General features: G+C 32.2%; 1 protein-coding gene across 1 annotated transcript; it reads left to right on the top strand.

Annotated features, from left to right (window-relative positions):
- Positions 1-988: 988 nt before the first annotated feature.
- Positions 989-17,699, top strand: LOC120329484 (uncharacterized). The gene is made up of 2 exons (XM_039396132.2): positions 989-1,338; positions 12,113-17,699. The coding sequence occupies exons 1-2, from the start codon at positions 1,038-1,040 to the stop codon at positions 12,715-12,717; spliced, it is 906 nt and encodes a 301-aa protein (XP_039252066.2). The 5' UTR covers positions 989-1,037; the 3' UTR covers positions 12,718-17,699.
- Positions 17,700-19,095: the final 1,396 nt, after the last annotated feature.

Raw genomic sequence — 19,095 nt, 5'->3', positions numbered from 1 at the left:
TTTTTCCAACTTGTGACAATTTATTGGATATCGTAACAACGACGGCTATAAATACCGTATTTCCCCGCTAATAAGTCCACATGGCAAATAGGACGATGTCTATTTTTAGCACTCAAAAAAGGTTTTTTTCCATATAGGCCTCCAATAAGACGGGTAGAAAAATTGTGTCCCTGTTGTTCAGTAATGCTGATATGCGCTAATAATTTTATATGTTTAGAACCAGATCATGTTAGTTTGGTAGAATCATACTCACAGAATTAACTATTTTTAACAAATGAGCGGTAAATTTAAGTTGTAAAGCGGCAATCATTTTAGACAACCTATTAACCCGAATGTCGAAATAATTTTGGAATGTGATAAGTACTGACACTGTACGTCCACGGGTTATTTCACAGCTGTGTTTTCCTATCCCTGTCGTCTTCTGCTGAATCGGCAAAACGAAAGGGTCACAAATCACTTTATCTCGGTGACCGTGTTTCTCTTTTAAAGTAACGATAACCAGCCTGCGATTAAATATCATGATTGGCAGACCCTAAGACCCAAATATAAGGTTACACAAATCATGCTTGAGAAGACTCATGCGAATAATAAGCAGGCCACATAGAAATAAAATAAACATACTTTCTCAATTTTTCGACGTAATGGAAATGAATTTGTAAATTAAAAGCCACGTACACGAATGTCGGCAATGTCCACCCACGCAAACGTGCAAATGTGTCGCAACACTATGCGACGTACGGTCGCACAGAATATAAACAATCAAAGTGCCGATTCTATTCCGTCGTCATTACAATACGTGAGACAGCGTAAAAAGTCGTTCGAAGATTCCCGTTAAAAGGAAACACCACGTTTACGGCGAAAAGTGGCTACTATTCGGAATTATTCGAAAATCAGCCGAAAAGGTATTCGAATACCTTGATATTCGAATACATTCGAATATTCGATTCGTTTTGGACAACCCTGTATACTAGTATACTATTTTTTGCATCTATTTTATTTAGGCTATTATTATTGCATATGTGTAAAAAATTCTAAAGATGCCTGCTAAAGCGCCAATGTATCTTAAAGCTGGCGGCAAAAATGGTGCTGGGAACAAAGGGTCGAAAAAACTGAGAGAATTATTGTCTGCGGACATGATCTCACCCCCACTGGGTGATTTTCGTCACACAGCTCATGTTGGACGTGGGGGAAGTGATGATATGTTCGGAGATACCTCATTTCTACAAAAAGGAAATACTTCGGAAGTTGGATCTAATTTTCGAAGAGGTGGAAGTTTGGGAAAGAAAGAAAAGAAGAAATCACGAAGTCTATCTCATGAACAAAGTGCTACATTAGATCGTAAGTGATGTTTATTTTAAAATATATTTTCTCACCAAATAGCCAACTTTGGGTGTGTCAGAAGTGTGTGTACCAATATGGAAGTTATTAATTTTGTTCGCCTGTTTTGCATCAAGTTATGTAAAGACACTGAAACCTTTATATACAGGAGGTATATTCACTTGGCTAACACAGACAGTCCCCGAACTCGTAATAGAACTAAAATAAGGAAAATCGGAATAAAATTATGGCCTAACCCTAACCCGATACACACAATACGAGGGAGTACCCAACTTTGTAGTACTAGCATACTTTTACTGTTTTTTTTATCATATTTATATAACAAATAAGATATATATTGAATATACACTATTGAAAAAGCGGTTTATACAAAGTTTAATGGAAAAGAACTACCATCTGTCATATTCTTGATTTTTTAAAATAGGGGATTATAATACAAGGCGATGATTGCCATTTCATAAATAAAGAGATAAAAATATTGACAAAAATGTTATATTTTTCATCATTTTATAATAGTGCTTTATTTTAATTTTTCGCATGTAACTGCCATTTTTAAATGTCATTAAAGGGCAGTCGTGTCAATTAATAATAAATATGTTCAGTTGATCAATATAGTAATAAAAGTCCTTATTAGGACTTTCTCATAAAATATGAAACCTATTCCAAATATCACGTACCGGTAGTTATTTGGAAATGGAAGTAAAAATGAATCATCTAAATCTTATGACACATTCTGAGTAACTCAAGTCAATTGCTACCGACAATAATAATAAATTTGTTATATATAGAAATATATTTATGTGTACATATGTTTATTTGATTGTTAATAATATACAAAAGTAGAAATTAGAAAAGTGGTTAAAATGGAAAAAGCCACACTCACACAAGGCATGTCCAACCTAAAATTTAAAGTACGCTTTGCCTTTCATGTGGTTGGTTATGAATTTTATGATGTAACTTCTTTCACTGTTCGTGAATCATCATTTGACGGTATTCAATGAATAACAATAAAACTTACTACAGGTATATCCTTTTTTTGGGTTCACCAGTTTGAATTTAGGTCAGTAATCACATCCTTTTGACAATATACTAGATACTTCTAGCAGCACTTAATAACGAAATAATAAATTTAAATTGGGGACGAACCTAATTTTTTTTGTGTGTGTATATCATTTGTAATGTGTATTTTGGAACTGATAGTGAAAATCAAATCTATTGCTTGCTACTGTCTTACAATTGATAAAAATGCAAATTGAGTTCTTGAGTGTAATTCATTTTTATAATTGTTCAATAACATTTTATTATCTTGAATTAGTACCTGATACTTCATAATATTATTGAGGTATGAGTGGGAATTTACCTGTCAAAAATAATGGTATGTTGTAAACCGAGTTTAAGGTATATACACAATGGCAGAACATTGATCTAATCCAATTTGTCACTAGCGCTGAACTCTCCTAATCCAATATAAGTCAATAATTTTGTGCCACCAAAAGTTGTTGCTAAATTAATAGTTCCAACTTTCTATTGTTTTTTTAAATAAATTTTATAAATTTTTGAAAAAAAAAAATTGGTCAAAATTTTTCTAATTTATTTTCACTGAAATCATTACCAATTCTTCACTAACTATGGTGTAACTTTCCAATTGAATACTGGCCCATCACATCTTGTTTTTTATTTGGAACGACTCAAAAAATTTAAATACCTGGTAGACAAGCCTAATGTTTGGAATGTTTAAATTTAGCTTAATTGGCACTGAGTTTAATGGCATGCATAATTATTGATCCTGTTATAGCACATGATGCCATGTATACGTATGGAACACATTATTTTTATGTTTGGTCTTGGATAATGCTCAAAATTTTCCACAAATTTCAAACGTTCAATTTTTCATTATGATCAATATTCCAACCTTTTATGGAATAACATCATTCTCATGGTCACAACAAATGTATTACCGGTATGTTTATTGGAAATTGATATTTTCAATTTGTCCATTTTAGGTTTACCTATTGAGATCTTAGTTATAGGTGTTCTATGAGTCTTAAAAGGCCGATTTGAAATTAACCGATTTTATGTGAGTGCCTTTGTGGTTAGGTTTTGATTTTAAATATTCCAAGCTTTGCTACTCTTGGAAAAATTGACTAATTCACTGTATTAAAGCAATCGTAAATTAAATTTGAAAAAAGCATTTTCATCACCTCAAAATATTTGTTAAAATTTTTTTATTTTGGATTTTATTTAGGCTAAATTATCTTTCTATTTTTTTGTCTTTTTTTGTCTTTGGAAGACTTTGTCATTAGATTTAATAAGAGACGTAAAAAACTAATTGTGCAACTAAAATTGTGCATCATATTTGAAAGTCAAAAATGAAGTCTTTCTTATTCACCATCTATTTCGAAATCAAATAATCTCATTTAGTAAAAATTTCAGCCCAAACTTATTTATGGTCGGCATGTGGCAACAAATATGATTATTTTTTCTTAATTAATAATGTAATTTTTTTCATATATTTTTTCAAGAAGTTTTTTTAATGGGCTTTCACTATCATTTCATACAACTGAGGATGTGACATACACAAAATAAAGAAATGTTAAATTTAAAAAACCTTGATATTAAATTCAGTACAAACTAAGTAATCTGGACTTATTCGTGCTTGATTAAATTTATTTGTATTATACCAAATGTTAGATTTGTTTTCACAGTAACTTTAGGAAGAACATTTCATTTCTGATACAATTTCACTTCAAGAAATCAAAAACAGATCAAATTTTTAAAATTTTGAAAGCAAATTCCGAGTGCGTCTCAGCATGTACCACGACTCAGTCAATTATTGTTTGAGCTGTCTGCCATCTCAGGTTACAGGATTAACCTGTAGGCAGCGGACTTAACCTTCATAAGAGTGTTCTTGACTTATCATTCAACGCCGCAGGGCATGATACAACCAAAGGTTAATCCAATGATTTTCTGTATCACAAGTGTTTACACACTGCACTCAAGATGGCAAAGTACATTGTAAATTAATTATCAATCCATATCACAAAAAGCGAACTAATTAATGCACATTTAATGTTCGCCCCACGCTTGGTCGAATATAGTAGTTAAAATTTTTCAATTCACAAATAAGTGCTAATTTTTATAACACTGAATTAGTCTTAACATCTAGAGTTCATGTTCTTAATGGTAATACATTACATGACGAATTAGAAAGCCTATTATAGTATGGGTGCTCCCGAAGTATGCGAACCGAGATGGCGGACATCGGAACGTAACATGGGTAACAGATTAGGGTTAGGCGATAATTTTTTTCCAATTTTCCTTAATTTAGTCCTATTATCAGTTTGAAGACTAGCCAAGAGCCTCCCGTAGTATTTATAGCTAAAATTATGGCCTAACCCAAAACCTAGTACACATATTACATTCCGATGTCCGCCATCTTGGTTCGCATACTTCGGGAGCCCCATAGTATGTAAGTATGCTTTTATTCTTATGAATACATTTTTATCTGTCAAATTTCAGGCTATGATGTGTGTGATACATAGTATGTTTTTGAAGAATCATAAAACAATTGTATCATGTAGGTGTTGATATTCAACGATACAACATTAGAAATAATTTTTTGGGGAGGGGAGATTTAAAATTATTCGATTTCGATAACATTATCACTTTTTTGTTTGCTTTTGTAAAAATTAGATTTTTTCATAATTTGTCTCATTTTTCCCCATAGTATGGTTATAGCGCTGGACTTCAGCTATGTCGGCATTGCAGTTATGTTGACCTCAAAGCTCACTATCCCACCCAGTGGGTAATAAATGAGAGTGTAAATAAATGTAGAACTAAAAAGATTCTGTTCCTTCCATAAATCGTATCACCTCAGCTATCAGTGGCTGCTCATATAGAGACTTGTTTGAGTGAGTGAATATCATAAAATAGTAGAATGTGATCACTTGGAGTTGGAATTCTAGATTATATAGCATTTCATATAAATACGATAATTGCTATATTCCCCACTACTGTATATATGTGTATTGGAGAAGAAACTGCCAAGCAATAATGCAAATCATAGCACACCTGTTGTGAGTAAACTTAATTGACTGGTGTTCAAAAACAACTTCATTTTAATCATTCCTTTAGCTTTCTACCATCTCTTCAATTATCCTGACATTTACATGGTAATTATCCAATCACAGTCACTCAATTGTAAAATTTTATTGTCCTCAAGTGTCATTTATTATGTTAAGATGCCTCTGGATGACACCCAATCCCATAAAAGTTATTTTAATGACTGCCCAATTATGTACTATACATCAGATATAAAAATAACTGTCTGGGGGTTATATATACTTGCTATTATTATATGAAGTATTAAATGTCCACACTTAGGCATTAGATATGCATAAACGAGTATGGGCCATAGAAAATATAGTTTTTTCTATAAATAATCCATTCTTAGTTAGTATTAATGATACCCAAAGCTTTGTTTCTGTTGCTGTAAATAAAATTGACGCTCCTACTGAATTGAATTCTATTATTCGAATTGTTGATAAGGCACTTGTTTTGTGTCCAGTGTTTGTGTTATTTATTCTTTTATAATGGCTTTCATTGTAAATTTATTCTTTATTTAATACTTCTCGATAAAGGAAATTTTTTTTGTGAGAAAAAGGAGTACGTAATTTGTGTCCTCGACTCGATTGAAATTAGTAATATTAATATAAGGTCTTCATAAAGTCCGGTTATAATTTCTGAATTTTGTATTGAAGTTGGTTCTTTTAATATATCTTAATTAATGACCAGGTTTGCTTATTTAATCAATGTTTATTTAAGTATTCGCACTTCATTTATTACAGCTTTATATCCCACGGTAGTGGAATGAAGCATATACATGATATAGTACAGCACTTGAATATCAATATTGTAAGACTAGGATACTGTGCTGCACGCTGCAACTTGTCAATCTTAAGATGCGTATATATAGGTTTTGTATTATTATATTTACATGTGTAAAATGACTATGGTCTATATACACCTATCTAACTATTCATGTCATATATCACCGCAACATCCGCAAAACAATAACAGCTTTCATACAATATAAGATACCAATCAGATTATTAAATATTATACAATATACCCTTGTTTGCTCTCCTATATCTCATTTACAGTTGGCATACTTTCCCTTTTGGTTAATATTTATTTTGTATTTGATATATAATGAAACTTATGACTGTTATATGTACCAATATCGTCATACAGCTTTCGCTTATAACATGATTCGAATCCTAAAATGATTAAAAACGAAAGTTGAATCTTTGCTGTCTACTTGATACATAACAGAACCACTGTCCAGATTTCAAATTTATACGGTGAATTTGACATATTTTATGAATATTCATATTTTAAATGAATGGTAAATAGAGAGCAATGCTCAAATGTCATAAAAAGTGTTTCAATGAATAAAAATAAACCAACAAAGGTCCAATGTCATAAAAAGTGTTTCCATGAATAAAAATAAACCAACGAAGGTTGAATATCAGAAAAAGTTTTCCCATAAACCAACAAAATGTCACGCTCTGTTGTACTAAAAATTGATTAAAAAAATTTAAAATAATAGCTTTCCATTTACACATTCCATTACTTTGATTAATCAGTAATTGCAGAAGAAACTATTCTTTCACAACAATTTAGCTAAAAGTTCATATGTCGAATTCATGCCCAACTATCGAATATTTTTTACTACATAGTTATCAAATATTTTTAAAAAGTATCATTTTTATTATTTTTGTCACTATAATATGAAATATTCATATATATACCGACCAATATGGTGAAAAAACCTGCCCTTTTCACCCATCGAATACTTAACTCTGTGGTGTGCTGGAATTTAAGATCAAGATAATGCATACCGACAAAATAAATATTCCATGTCAAGGTTTACTTTTACAAAACAAATGTTCATTCTTTATCTGAGCCACTTCACTGTTATCTCATTCAAGCCAGGCTGAGACATCTGCTGGTATTTTTATGTTTACTAAAGCTCTCGTTCTACTTGATTTGAAATGAGAAATTCAAGCCGTACTTTTAGAGATGAGTAATAATAGCGCCCAATAATGAACTATTATGCCCAGCTTCACATTAAAACATTTTGTTTTTAAACTACGCTGGATGAAAAATATATTTTAGTTTACTTGGGGGAGACAACTTAATATTTCATAAAGAAGCACATGAGGTGCTGTTGATTGGTAATATTCCCAATTTTGTGAACTGCTTTAAAAGCCTGCTGTTTATATGATAGCTTAATACTTCTTTATTTCTTTTAATTTTCCTCTGACCTAGATCAGTTTTAAAATTGAATAACACTTGTAGTATAATTTATGAATTTTTAGAATGTCTCGAAATATTAATAATGTGTATTGTTATATGCTGTTTTCAACATGACCAAATATTTGTGATCATTTATTTCAATTGAAGGCATTATCCTTTTCACCACTTTGTCCTAATATTTAGCAATAGATTCCTATGGGACACTAAAATCATTACTCGATTATAATTTTAATTTTTTGAAATTCTTAATCAATTTTACATATTTTCTAACCGTTATTAATCAATATTTAATTGTGCAGATCCATCGAAAGAATTTCCATATAATGTATCACATCAAATAGAAATAAATTGCATATCGTATTCAAATATTTAATATAGAAGCAATAAAGACGCCTACCTCAGTTTCCGATAACTCCTCCTTCGTTACCGAATTCTTAGAATGATTCCTATTATCTCATTAATTTATTTATAATGAGACTTTATTAATGAGCATTTGAGTATTATATTGAATGCACTAAACAGCTTATGCCTAGATATGGAGCATCTGAATAATCTTTTATTCTGAATTTATTTAAAAATATTATTTTAAATATGGGATTTCGAACATATTTCAAAATAGGTCGTGTTCAACAACCAACACATTGAGAAATGTAAATTTGAGTTTGTATATTGAGTTTCACTTTGGAAATGGGGTAAAGTTGCAATTAAAAATAGTTCTATTGGTTTTTAATGTTTACATTTTCCTGGTCATAATTGCTTCGAGACTTCAATTTCTAGAAATCATTTTTTTTTTGTAATGAAACTGTTATTAATTCTCAAATGAAGATTTTAAAATACAGAATAAAATTGATTACAAATCTTTTTGAATATCCGGTTCATTTTGGATATCCTATGTCATTCATGATTCATTCTCTACAGGTGATCAAACAAAGCTTGTCCATTGCTAAGAATGCCTTAATGTCATAATGTACTGGAAAACTATGTGGAATTGTACATGAATACAGTGTTCATTTCTTATACATATTTTGATCACATCCAGTGAACCTTTTTTTATCCCGTTCCCCTATTTTGAAATACGGAATGTATGAAATGTATGTTTACCTTCTTCTCCTTCCTGAATAAAATGAAAGCCATTGATCGTATGACAGGAAATAACGCAGCCATTCGAGAGTTGTCGTCTGTCAATTTAACGTTATTACACAAAATAAAAAAATGCCAGCGTCGCAATGAGCACAACAACCGTGCCATCGTATACGTTGAATATAATCACACTTCATCAAGTATGTGCCACAGATGTCACACTTATAAAAACCACCTTTTTACATAACTCCATGCTTGGTAAACTTCAAACATAATGAGGTAACATGAGCACATCGTCGTGTCGCATTCTTGAAAGTATCTCAAGAACGAAAATTATACCATAATTATTTTTAGATATCTTTTTTTTTTGGTTTCACTGCCAACAAATACAATTACCAACAAGTTGTTGACATCACATGCAATTTTAACAACAGAATATTTTTATATTTGCTCAAGGAATAAACTAGATATTCAAGCATTCGTGCTTGCAAAATTATAACTGAACTGTGCAAGATTATGCTTTGTATAATAGTTAGTAATAGTTAGGACACTCGAACTAAAAATAACTGACTTTTGAAGAAGTTTACTGATTTAATAATTGTTAAAAGGTTGATGGAGCCATAAACCATGAATATGTTATTTTTTATGGAGAAATTAATTTTATCCAGATTCAGTCAAATTGACATGTTATTCATTATTCTGGAAGGTTTATTTCAGTGTTACTTGAAAGACCTATAAAATATTTAGAAAATCAAGTATGAATCAAAAAGCCATTGAATTTTTAATTTTATTTCTGCTTTCATTCCTTCTTCATTTGTTCCTCACCTTATATAGTATTTTTGTTTAAAATGGGAACTGATATTTGATTTCATGTTCCATTCTTGGTTCAAAGCATACTTTGGACGAATATCATTGTGGACTTTTACAATGAAATTTATTACAAGGTAAAGAATTATGTCAAAGTTCCCTATCAGCGTTGTCAATCAACAGTCATTGCCCAAACTTTTATATGTCTTTATGTGGTCATAATAGACTCTCGACTTCTTTAAATCAGACAATAAAAAAATTTCATACATTTTCACACAGCGTGACAAAGGTAACAAATACGACTTTGTTACGTCAGGTGTTGTTTACCATATTATATGGTCAATACCAGACATTCTGAGTCATGTATGAAGTTTTTATTATTCATGCCGTGACCATGACCAATCTTTTATAAGGGAAGAGAATTTACACTACTTAATGTTCCCCTTTTTACTATTTGGTGTTCCTATTAATCTGACAATTTCTCCTTAGTATTTACCTTTTAAACTTCCTGAAATTTGACTCTTATCGCCAAAAATGAGAACCCACCATCAGCTAATGGATAATATTGTAGAAGTAATTCTTAATTCTCAGGGACGGATTTTAGTCAGGTTCAATATTAGTATGATATATAGGGTCATTTTCAATTATAAAATTTTTTTTTATAACATTTTCACAAAATGTTTGACAAGAAACCCCCAATCCTTTATTCAACCTTTTATTACAACTTCCATGAATGATGATTATTTTACTCTTTCTTGAAATAGATTTCTGGTTATAACCACGATAATGCGGTAATGATTGGTCATAATACTTGCTCATTTGACCGTAAATTTATTTTCGACTTTGTACTTTTGAGAGAAAAGACCATAAGGTTTGCAGTAAAAAATACCTCAAAGTTATTGGGATGTGAAGTAGGAAGTATTTTTAAATCAGCCATGTAAATAACGTCCTGCTTTGGATCGTTTAATAAATACTTACCGGTAACACCTTTCATAATCCATGTCTTTCATGATAGCCTATCCAATAAATATAGAACCAGAAATGTCCAAAACAAATATTATTTGAATCTATTTGAAATCATCTTTATTAGACCTCAAATTCTTGATTATATGAGTAATTTTAAGTAGTTTTCATCAAACTATCATTCTGAACAATTAAAGTCTAACAGCATATCCTAAATAGCCTTCATTCAATTTTCAATACTATAGAAATACTTATTCATGAACACATACTAAACTATACTTATTGATAGGCTGTACGAAAATGGAAGGCCACATGCGCTTAAAACTAGCAAAGAATTCATTAAAGATAGAACAAATAAAGTATCATAGTTTTATGCAGAGAGAGGAATAACGAGTTCCTAAATGGGCAACAAAAAAGATTGGGATCCACTGATATGAGAAAATGTGATTTTTTTTTAAATTTTAAAACCAAGTTTTGAAGAAATTACTATAATAATTAGGCGTCCTTAAATCAAAGATTTTCTATGAAAACGATTCATTTCATGGATAAAAAAAAAACCAAAAACCTTAAATTATTTAAATCATTCATTGAAGCTTTAGATTTTCTAACAATAATTTATTACCTCTTTTGTATACAGATTTTTTCATTTTAAAGGCTTTAGTCATGAAACTAAATGCTGGTTGAACAATAACTTGGTCACGTTGATCAACAGTTTCAGAAGGCTACGTTACCGATACAAACATACAATTATAGGATTCAGGCTAAGACTGTTTTAGAGCGTTTGAAAAAAATTACATGTTACTATTAAAAGGAGAATTTCAACTTGCGGTCAGAAGATTGGAATTTTTTAAATGGTTTCGTTCAATCTTGCAAAAATGTTGACTCATTGTAGCAAGGATGTTTATATCATATTGATTTGTATTGTATAATTTGTCAAGAAGATTGTTTGGAATTTCAAAATATTGCAAGTTGGAACATCAACTGAGCAGTGAATTGTGATATATGCCAAATTATGTAAAAGCAATCAATATAAGCCAAGATCTGTTGCATTTATGCAAAATTTTGCAGTCGAGCTTTGTTTTGATTTCTATCCAATTTTCAGTTGTCAGTTATCAACTGGAACATTTTTTAATCTGTTATATGTCAATTTCTAAAATCTATTATTAAAATGTTTTAAATTTTTCCTAATTCCAAGACTTATGTCTAATTTAGCACTCTTTTTAGTATATATAGTTATTCTTTAATGCTTTCTGTCCTATATTAATGAATAAAAGTTCATGTATCTGAAACAAATAACTGGCTAACTAATCCCATAGCCAACATGGATTGGTAACCAGATGAAAGGCTGTGGTTCGCCATGGGATTAAGCCATCTTATCAGCTTTCCTCGTCCTCGGGATAAATATGTGAATCCTTTCCTATATGCACTGATGTGAGGATACTGCAACGGGTGTATTGATCGATTCAAACGTTTCACATCACAAATTCACAAATGTTATTTATTTGATGTTTTTTGTGACAAAATCATTTCATTTAATTCATATTCCAGAATATCAAAATTTCAGTTCATCTAGATATACAATTTATTTATATTTCTCTTTCAGGATTTAAAAGATCAAAAAGTGGTAATGACAAATCTACGCCATCGAATGGTACATCGTCACGCAGCGATGAACCGATATCGCCCGTGTTACAGTCTGCATTTTCATTACCTATTTTGAGCAATGATGAAACCTCACCAGCAAAACATAACGAAGATTCAAAAAAGGTTGCAAGTCACGTTAATCAACAGCCAATGACGAATGATGAAAATCAAAAAGTATACAGCAAAAGTCATGAGGATGTGTGCCTGTCATCAGAAACGAGCACAACCGATGTGGCAACCACAAAGACGACAACAACTCCTCATAAAACTCCGAATGGTGTTACGGGTGGTCCACCAAAACCTCGACGCATTATGTCTTTCAAAACGGAGGCTGAAAATAATACAGATGGACAAAAAAATCTAGATGTCGAGCCACCAACTCTTAATCACGCTGAAAAACTAAGTCCGTTGCGAAGGTCTTCGGAAGTTCTTTCTGAAATGCCAGACTTTGCTAAGAAAAATACTGAAACACAGCGATCAGAGGACGAGAGTTGGGGCTTCAGTTTGGACTTGGGGCCTTCTTTGATGGATGAAATTATGGGTATGTTTGATGAACCCAAGTAAGCCCCATAAAATATAATATTATACATTGATACCTTATTGTGCCTTGCGAGGGTCTGATTAACTCAATACCTGCTCTTCGCGAAAAAAAATTTTGTTGCTTCACTTTCTTTGGCTCATTTACTTTAAATTTAAGATAATAATTAAAAAAGAGCTTGTTTTAATAACAATTAATTTTTGTATCAGTGTCGGACCGATTGTATTTTTCTTGTTACTGTATGTCCTAAATGTTACTGCCAAGTTAGTAAGTTTCTTCCCGTCCTACTCTTTGTTACTAATAATAATATACTAAGGTGGATGCTCATTTACTCCTTTTTAACCTTTTATTTGCCTTCTTTAGTTACTTGAAGCGGACTGAGAGTTTTAAATTTCCAATTTTTGTTTTATATATCCTTATTAAAGTTACTGCTATAATTATATAATTTTGACAGAACGCGATTTTCAAATTTGCACTCAGACACATTAACTCAAAAACATGTCATATGGTTAATGGTGTAGGTCTGAATCCAAAAGTTAGATTTTAGGCTGCCCGGAATGAAAAAATTTGATGAATTGCTATTTAAAATGCATTTTTAAATGATATTTTTGAATATAATCTAAATTGGCCACGTTCACAGAGAAATTTGTCCAAATCAATCTCAAAAAATTTTTATCTGATAGTTAGAACCGCAATTGAAAACTTAAAAGGATGATAATGGTTTGCTTGTGGTTTGTGAAATTTCCTCACCAAAAATATATATTTGACGTTGTCATAAAGATTGATTGGGCCAAAAAATGTGCAGTGAGACTGAGAATTAAATTGTTCTGGGGTGATAGTAATGATGATTGATTACAGATTACCTGGCTACCTTGGGGTCACGGATTGTGAATGAGAAAATCCTCTATAGTGTAGCGCAGCGGTGGAAAATTTTGGGTGACAACTTGAGTACGTTTCATGTTTTGGCTTCAGCACATTTGTGCATGATTTGGTTACATTCAGATGAATTTAAAACAGTTTTTTGTATTCAAAATACAAATGATAAAATGTCATCCACAAATTTTGACTCATTACAAATAGGTTTTGGAGACTCAAAATGCTGAAAGGTCTTCCAATTGTAATTTTGGAAAATAAAGGATTTTTGATCATTTTTATTTGGTTTTGTGGCATCTATAATCCTGCTTACAAGATACGAAATTATTTTTAAAATTTTTTGTTATTGTATTATCATAATACGACACATGAATCTTAATCCATGAAAATTACATGACCATAATCTGATTTTTTGCGATTAAAAAAATTTTTGAACTTCACCTGGAATTAGTAGATTGACTTTGCCATGCTGATTTGCCAAGTTAGTTTCATCAGGAAGTGATAAAGTTTAGTATTTCCTTGCAATCTAGCTGTGGTCTCAAAGGTCAAATTGAAGTAGGTAAACGAGTTTGAATAAAACGCTATTCGTTATCTTAAACCAGTGTTCTTTTTCATAGTGGCCGGCCAAATTATTTCGCGGCCTGCAAAAACTGAAATCAAAATAAAGTAAAATTTAATAATACAGAAATATTACAAATAAATAATAATATTGACAATACCTTTATTAATGGGTCGCGATAGAGATTAATATTGGTGGCTGGTAAAATATCTTTAGGCACTCAAGTTATGTGAAACCCAAATATTGAACAAATTCGATGTGCTTGCATATTCTAACCCAAATGGTCGAATCGGTGATGGTGTGTCGCAGTACTGCTTCCAAATTTGTTAATGGGGTCGGGACCCCCAGTTTGAAAAGTTCCGTGGTAAACCATGTTTAATGTAAGACTTCGTGATACCATCACCAAACTCGATTTATGATTTTAGCCAAGTTGAAAAAAAAGGAAATTTGAAGCATAAGTGACTATTTAACCAAAAAAGCGAATGTATGAATGCCCTTATCCAAGATTGTGTTGTGTTTGAAAATCATTTCATCATCAAGGTATTATGATTTTAAAAATCCGTTATTTAGTAAATATACAGTACGATCAAATTACTCGTCCACTTGACATAAGTTATAATTTTTGCATTCGGTTACTAGATCCTGTTTTTCGCTCGCAGACCAGAATTTTGAATAACTGAATCTTGAAAAGTATATTCTGTTTCTTCAAGAATTTTAAATATGATTGGCGGTTGAATGGTTTCTAAATTTATGAAAACACACAAGAAAATTGTACATACAAAATTTAAGCGAAATGTCTATTCATATTATCCATACTTTTCAGCAGTCTTTCCTTATCATTTTTGTTTATTTGACCTACTGAGGTGGAAATTCTAAAGGAATTTGTTGGTTTACGGTTTTCACAAATGACTGGGTATTCAGATTGTTAAATAATGGCCTACATCCGTTTCATAAACTGAAAATTAGCCAAAAGGGATATTTTCATAAACAGGATGAAATTCCAGATACGGTATTTACTATTGAAAATTTGAAGTTTAATTTACTTTCATTTTATCATTCCCACCTAAGCCTGTCTCGAATATTATTTTGAGCAGGATGAATTTTTCTTGATTGTATTGGCCTGAGCTCATTCATGTCTGTATTCCATCGTTTGCCCCAACTCCACTCAAAATGGAGTCTCTTTTAAATTCTGGGTGAAAGAATGAGGCATTGCATTGAGCAAATTTTCTCAAACAAAAATTTAGTACAATAAGATGGCTCGAAACTAGGCATGTATCTGGTCATATTATAGTATTCTATTTTATTTGGAATTTATTTTCTTGTGAGTGGCACCAATTGCTTTTTCCATGCATAAATGTAATAACAGCAAGAATTATTTTTTAAATGTTCAAACAGTGTAATTGACGGGAATACTAGTACAATATATTTTTTGAAAACCAGTGTGTTTATTTTGTGCTTACCTAATTTTAAGTTTGAAAATTGGTAGCAAAATAAAAAGGTATAATATTTTATGTTAATTTTAATCATATTTTGTATTATATGTATTGTACATAAACATTATATCTCGTCATCGCGCATTTTTACTTCATTTTTGCTTGTGTTATATTTGTCATTGACGTGCCAAATTGCAATGTTTTTGCGTCTTTTATGTTTAAATATTACTGACTTGATTGTTCGACTGTAATTCTGAATGGAAATCCCTATTTGGGTTATCCGTTATCTAGGATTTCTTTCGTTTCAATCGAAATTTCTAAATTGGTATATCAAGCGGTAGAATCATGGTATACGCCAGTGGTTCCTAACCTTTTATGGCTCTTGGCTCCCTCCTGTTCATCATTTCAGCGGTATTTATAGTGTTATTTTGATTGCTGTATTCGAAACTCCATTCGGTTCGGACCATTCATGCTCAACAAAGTAGAAACACCCTGTGAAATAACCTTGTCAAGCTATGAAACTGGGAAGAACAGGGATTTTACTTCAAAAGGGGAAAAGTAAAATCAGTTTTGCGCCTAGCATTGTAGCCCTCCCCGCCCCCCTCCAACCGCTCCGTGGCCCCCGACTGGGAACCGCTGGTATACACCGTGTAATTTGTAAATTTATTAGTGCTTATGAAGTATTCTTGCTCGATTTCCCATGCACTGATTTTGGGAATTTGAAGGGTATGAATGCATGTCACATGCATGCCCCAAAATTTAGCCGAAGAGGATTTTTTATAGTTTCCAGAACAATATTTTTTTGACATCAACAACTTGCCCCCCCTCATGCTGTTGCGGTCTAACTAAATAAACGTGAAGGACTTCTCTCCTAAACCGCTTGGTCTTTGAATGTTACTGGTAATTTATATCTTAACCGTCACAGTTTACTTGGTGCTGATGTACCATCATTTGAAATAAGAAAATATATATTGTATTTTAACTAGAAAATTTAGCTTCTTTTATTGATTCGCATATTAATTTTGCTTATTTTCTCTCAAACCGCCTTGCCTGATGTATTCTTTTGCTATTTTGAATTATTATCAAGTTCATATCATTATACAGTATTTTTATTACCTACCCAGTCAATGCTAACAGTGTACAAATTGCCCGCAAATTCTCCACTCATACTCTACAACAGTGGTTCCCAAACTGCGGGCCAAGTAGAACCTATGTAAGGATTTAATATGACCTACCGAACTTGAGTGAAATTGTTTAACACTTTATGCTTTTTGCGTTATAGATACCTCCAATTGTTACGTCATTATCACAGTTTGGGCATGTGTATTTTGGTAACAATATTCAATTATGGCGGTATCTTTATTATATGTAAGGTACCGCCGTCTTGCGGGCCCTCCATTCTCCCTGCCACAAATATCCTTCAGCTTCTAATTTTGGCCCTTCGGTCAATCAACTTTGGGATCCACTGCTATACAATAAGAATTCGATTACCGTATCCATAAATTGTGCTCGGCGAGATGTAATTTAAATATAGGTAATCTTTCAAGTAGCAAAAGGTAACAGAATCGGAAATTTCTACTTGTTAACCTTATTTCGTTTTATTTCTCCATTACCCAGCGTTAACAATGTTCAACAATCAGAATAACATTCGGCTTGGAAAATTGAGTAAATTTCTCTAGTCGGAATTTCCAAACTATTTGAATGGATACTGTGATTCGGTACTCAAATAAATACCAAGTCCCATGTTATCTTATCACATATCTTTCACAGGGGCAAATATATAACTCATATAATATCAGGTTGCTTTACACCTTGCTATTAACATTGTTTGTAATTTTGTTGGGGGTTCGTGGCCCTGATTTGGGTAAATATAAATATTAAATCTAATCCATCTTTGACATAACTTGATAAGCGTTATCTGATATATTAATTGTTTTTAGCTTTTTGGGAGAGATTGTAATATTTTTTTTTTGAGTATATATATCAGGATCTATCTAAATGTATAACATCCAGTGCCTTGTTCTTACTTTGTACAGCAGTTCTATAACCTTAATTGTATAATTGCATTCCAATTACTTTGCGTTATTATTGCCATGCTCTTGCTCACCTACTTCGTTTTCTTCTTTAAATTTTGCTCTGTTTGTTCTTGATTTTGATTCCAAGTCAAACATGCTTTGGGATTTTTTGTAGAAACCCTCGCCAAACCCCCAAACGTTAGAAAGACGAAAGAAAAAAAGTTGTTATTAATCATCCAGTTAGGGTTAGAATTGAAGATTGCGCTGGAACTTAGTATTTTCAAATCATTCCTAAACGTAACTGGATAATCACTCATTTGTTATTTTAAAACTGGCGGGTTATTTTTCTCCAATCTCGCATTTTTGCCTCAGTGGTGGGCGCTTTGTACAAAAGATCCATGCGTTGTATATATATATCAGCTGTACAGGAGTTTCAATCTCAATTTGCTCAAACTATAACTGTCTGGCTAGCGTTTTTGAAAACTAAGAACCGACAGGAAATATTTGAATATATATCATACCTTTCATTTGCTTACTAACAGTACATATGAATAAAATTTTTTGTGATATCCTGACACCCAGTTAATGGGAGTAGTTACTTTACTGTAATACCGATCAAAAGTCGGCATCCTGGCCGGAGCACCAAAAATTGGAGGCTCGGAAATTCTCTTTCCTGGTGCCTGGAAAAGTTTAATAGAATAATAGAATGGTTTCAAAATATAACCATAATTTTGGGTCTCAATATCCAAAAACATCGCTAAAGGTTGGTGCTGGTCGTGGTTAGTCGTTGCATTGAACTAAGCATTATGAACATTCTTGTCCATGGAGACGTATTCTGGTCTGGCGCATCGTGCTAAGCGTATGCTGGGTTTGGATTCCGTGAGGATGATTAGGATTGTTGGACTCCTCGCCGTCTTAGGGTGATTGGTTAGACTTCCTCCTCCATCATATCCATGCATCAAAAACTAATGACCCGTTAGCAAAGGTAACCGAACGAGAAGCCGTGGCTCACTGTATCAGTGGTTGCCTACCTTTCTACTCTGGCGGACCGGCAAAATTGAAATGACCGGAACAGAAAAGAATAACGTATATTTGCGTAATTTATGGCACTCAATATGCTTCTCTAGACAAAAGGAGGCAAACTTAAAAACCTTTCACACGAAGAAAAACTGTCAAATAATGTGCCAGCAAAAAACTGAAATGAAAGGCACACTTACAATATTTCAAATAAAAAACATGTCCATGCCAAATCATGTACAAACACAATTAACCTTAGTGAGAATTTCGCTGCTGTTTCGTTTCAAATATAGGATTGCAAACGAGGCCTCAAAAAAGTTTCTGCAACACGTATTTCTGCAGCAGCGTGCAGCTGATTACTTTGCTTCGTTTTAATTAAAGCTTGTGATGAAAATGTTTTTTTCGCTTAAATAACTGGTTGAAACTACGGTCAACAATTTAATTGCTCGATTACTTAGCGATGGGTATTCGTTATCAAAAAATATCCAAAAGCGTGACAGTGATTCG

This window comes from Styela clava, chromosome 12, assembly GCF_964204865.1.
Source record: "Styela clava chromosome 12, kaStyClav1.hap1.2, whole genome shotgun sequence".
Taxonomy (NCBI): domain Eukaryota; kingdom Metazoa; phylum Chordata; class Ascidiacea; order Stolidobranchia; family Styelidae; genus Styela; species Styela clava.
Note: the sequence above shows the minus strand (reverse complement) of the source record. Positions and strands in the feature narration are given on the sequence as shown.

What these genes read in the sequence shown, in the direction of transcription:
- LOC120329484 (XM_039396132.2), top strand. Translation starts at nt 1,038, where the DNA reads ATGCCTGCTAAAGCGCCAATGTATCTTAAAGCTGGCGGCAAAAATGGT. An exon ending in ACAAAGTGCTACATTAGATC is followed by an intron (nt 1,339 to 12,112) that starts GTAAGTGATGTT and finishes TTTCTCTTTCAG; the next exon opens with GATTTAAAAGATCAAAAAGT.